The sequence below is a fragment of the Macrotis lagotis genome, chromosome 2, assembly GCF_037893015.1.
Source record: "Macrotis lagotis isolate mMagLag1 chromosome 2, bilby.v1.9.chrom.fasta, whole genome shotgun sequence".
In the NCBI taxonomy this organism is placed as follows: Eukaryota; Metazoa; Chordata; class Mammalia; order Peramelemorphia; family Peramelidae; genus Macrotis; species Macrotis lagotis.
The window spans coordinates 247539265-247543131 of record NC_133659.1 but is presented as its reverse complement, the minus strand read 5'-3'; the positions used below and the strand labels follow the sequence as shown (position 1 = coordinate 247543131).

The window sequence follows — 3867 nt, the reverse complement described above, 5'->3', positions numbered from 1 at the left end:
AATGAGACAAATTAGCTGTTTTAAAGGAAAAGATTATGTAAATGGAAGTCTCATGGAAGCCCTAGATATTGAGGAGAAAATATCAGGAAGTCTGTGAAAATTGGTGTCATGGAGTTCTTAGAAGAGAGAGATCCTAAAAGTAGCCATAGAAGATACCAAAAGCAACCTTTGTCTACAGACTGACCAATATTGATTCTAGTCAATCATACTATTCATTTTAAGTTAGATTTTCTTGTCTCTTTCAGTGATTACACAGAAGAAATTTGGGAACACACAGAACGTATTGAAGAGTACAATTGGCAAGGTAAGCACTGAAGAAGGGTATAATCAAACTAATTCCGTCAATGAAAGTAGAACAAATAGAAATAACCCAAAAGAAATTTACCATGGAGTTAAGGGATTAATAGCTAGAAATAGAGTTGAGTTTTTCAAAAGTGTGAGTATTACTATTGACACATCAAGTTCACTTACAGTGAATATGATAGTATGGAGTAGGCTAGGAGAGGTATCTTCTTAATGTAAGCTATTAGAGCTGTTTTTCCATGAATGTCCCTTTAGTTTAAGATTATAAATCATTATTATACCAGAATAGCTACCAAGATAATATAAAAACAGTGACAGTTGATTAGAAATATGAACATCAAAAGTTTCATTGTTGTAGGCCGAACATAAGAGAAAGATAATTCAAAGTAGTGCTGAATTGAGTGGAAGACATTTTGGTTATTTTAACCCCTTTGCCTATAGATTCCTAAGAAGCAGAGCTTCTAGGATGATGCTTGATTTTTTTATTAAGCATTTTTTCTCTCTTTCTTCTCACTAGAAAAAAATAGAAAAATCTGATAGTAACTACACGTAGTAAAACAAAACTATCTAATTTATCTTTTATGATTTCCTCTATTTCAGATTTAGTTAAGAACTCTCCTTGATCATAGTTTGTGAAAGCATTTGATCTAGTCATTTGAAGGATTTTCTATCATGTTAAAGAAGAAAGGGTACTTAAGTTACTTAACTTTTCCATCAAATTCCATTATTAGCTCATTTTGCCATCTTTTTCCTTCAGATCTAATCTCTGTAATTTTATACATAGGTCCACCACAAGTCAAAAACCAGGAATGCAGAACCATTCAGGTATAACATTATTCATTCTTCGGGGACTGACAGATGACCCACAATTGAAGGTTTTGCTTTTTAGCTTTCTGTTTTTTACTTATATGCTGAGTGTAACTGGAAATTTGACCATCATCACCCTCACTTTGATTGATTCTCACCTGAAAACTCCCATGTATTTTTTCCTGCGAAATTTTTCCTTCTTAGAATTGTCCTTTACATCTGCCTGTATTCCCAAATTTTTATATAGCATGTCCACTGGGGACAATACCATTACTTATAATGGATGTGCCACTCAAATATTTTTTGTCATCCTCTTTGGGTCAACAGAATTTTTCCTCCTGGCTGCCATGTCTTATGACCGTTATGTGGCGATCTGCAAACCACTGCACTATACAACTATCATGAATAGCAAAGTCTGTAACCAGCTTATTCTAAGTTCCTGGGTGGCTGGATTGCTGATTATTCTTCCACCACTAAGCTTGGGCCTTCAGTTGGAATTCTGTGACTCCAATGTGATTGATCATTTTGGCTGTGATGCATCACCAATGCTAGAGATCACATGCTCTGATACAGAATTCATAGAAAGGATGATTTTAGCTTTCGCTGTGTTGACTCTTATCATTACTTTAGTACTGGTAGTTCTTTCCTATGGATATATCATCAGGACTATTCTAAGATTCCCCACTGTCCAGCAAAGAAAAAAGGCTTTTTCTACTTGTTCCTCCCACATGATTGTTGTCTCCATCTCTTATGGTAGCTGCATCTTTATATACATTAAACCTTCTGCAAAGGAAGGGGTGGCTTTGAATAAAGTGGTATCAGTGCTCATCACTTCAGTTGCCCCTGTAATGAACCCCTTTATTTATACTCTGAGGAACAAGCAAGTCATACAAGCCTTTAAAGACACAATCAAAAGGATTGCATTTCTATCAAAGCAGTAGCAGACCAAAAGTGAACTAATTATCCAGGAAGGATTAAGTAACCTGTTTCCTTTCTCTTGCTAATCATCCTTTAGTTAAAGTCTAGTAAGTTCAACCTTTTCACAGTTCCTTTGCATATTCTGGGAAACCAAGAATGATCAATTATCTTCTATTCCTCCCCCCAATTCCTTTAGTTAATTTCTATCCTTCTCTCTGACACATGATCCACCTGCTCCAATCCATGATATTTGCTCCTAAGTGTAAACTCAAGTTCATTCTATGATTAGTCCTTGACAATGGCACAATGCACAATATTTATATTTGTATATATGTGTATGTATGTATAGATATATATGCATATATATTTGTATAGATATAAAGAGAAAGTCTTTAGGATTTAATAAAGGTGAAATAAGGGGCAGAATGCATAGCTTTACCATTTTATTAGCAGGGCAAAAATTTATTAACAGAGTATGTAAATATATACCTCAATTATCCTAATAATCCAGAGGAGGAGGTACAAATCCTTTTTACAAGCATAGACTAAAGAACAGAACTGGTTAGGTGAGAGGTAATAATCTGATTGATTACAGGACATGATTTATTATGTTAAAAAAATCAGGCTATTGCACATGTAAGGCAAGTAACCACTTCACTTTGTCATAGAAGAATGTTTGATTTATGGAACCAATCTATATCTTGAGGTTATTCATAGATGGCCAGAAATTGCAGGCTCACTGGTTCTTAGGAGGAAGAAAAGACCCTTCTTAATTATATAAGAACAGGGAAGGTCAAACAATATGTCTTGTGGAAATATAATGGTCAGTACAGACTTTCCATGATAACAAACAAATGTTTCTTTTTAGAATTTTCCAGTAGCCAATGGTATAAGGCAGAGGTGGGGAACATCTGGCCCTTCTGTTGTATTAATCTAGTGTTATCAAGGCAACCATAGGAAGGTAATCTAAATTTATGAAATCTACTAGCTTTTTAGGAATGGATTAATTAAATGTTTGACCACATATAATCCAAATTGTTCTAGACTGATAAAAGTTTAACTGTTCCTGTATAGGGATAATAATTTTTCTTCTAATTATACTTTTAAACTTTCTTAGAGAAAATGATGGATTTCTGAATTTGACTCAAGGATATAGAAAGGTAACTTAGTAACCAAAGTAATTTTCACTTAATTTTCTCCAGAAAGTGAGTATATAATTGAAATGATCATAGAATATTTACTCTCAGAGATCAAAGGTTTTTGAGAGATAATTTCTTTGAATCATTTTGTCACCATTTTAAGTCCCTGCACTTTGATGTCTACATCTGTTACTCATATTCCTTGTTTGGATTCTGAACTTTGATTCTGTAGGATCTTTTTAAGGACTCTTGGAGAGAAGACTTCAAAGGGTATAGAATGAGGATGTCACCATTGCATCCTTCTTCCCCCAGTATAAACATATCCTAGAGTCAAGAGTACTCAAAGCCAGCTAAGTTATGAATTCTTCTAAAATGTTGCAGAGAACCAGCTGGTCTTCATAGATAAAGTGATGTTCCCCACCTGGAAGTTTATTATATTACTGAAATGTTAGGGCCAGGTCATATCCTTATCCACATAAGGTGGAACAGAATAATTTTCACCTTGGGTGTCTTTAAAACTTGTTTAATTGAACTCCCAACTATTGACTGGCTCTATTATGTGAGTTGTAAATGATTCCTTTTTTGGACTTTGTATTGATCCCAGTTTCCCAGATTCTCTAATTAATCACTGAACTCTAGACTTCTAGTCACCCTGCTCCATATCTGTCCCTCCTTACCAATTTATGACTCTCCGCTGATG

At 34.5% G+C, this 3867-nt stretch overlaps 1 protein-coding gene across 1 annotated transcript; it reads left to right on the top strand.

Annotated features, from left to right (window-relative positions):
- The first annotated feature begins 1103 nt into the window (after nt 1–1103).
- Nucleotides 1104–2051, top strand: LOC141511570 (olfactory receptor 6C2-like). The gene has a single exon (XM_074220707.1). It carries the CDS (start codon nt 1113–1115, stop codon nt 2049–2051), a length of 939 nt encoding a protein of 312 aa, XP_074076808.1. The 5' UTR covers nt 1104–1112.
- The last annotated feature ends 1816 nt before the right edge of the window (nt 2052–3867 follow it).

What these genes read in the sequence shown, in the direction of transcription:
- LOC141511570 (XM_074220707.1), top strand. Translation starts at nt 1,113, where the DNA reads ATGCAGAACCATTCAGGTATAACATTATTCATTCTTCGGGGACTGACA.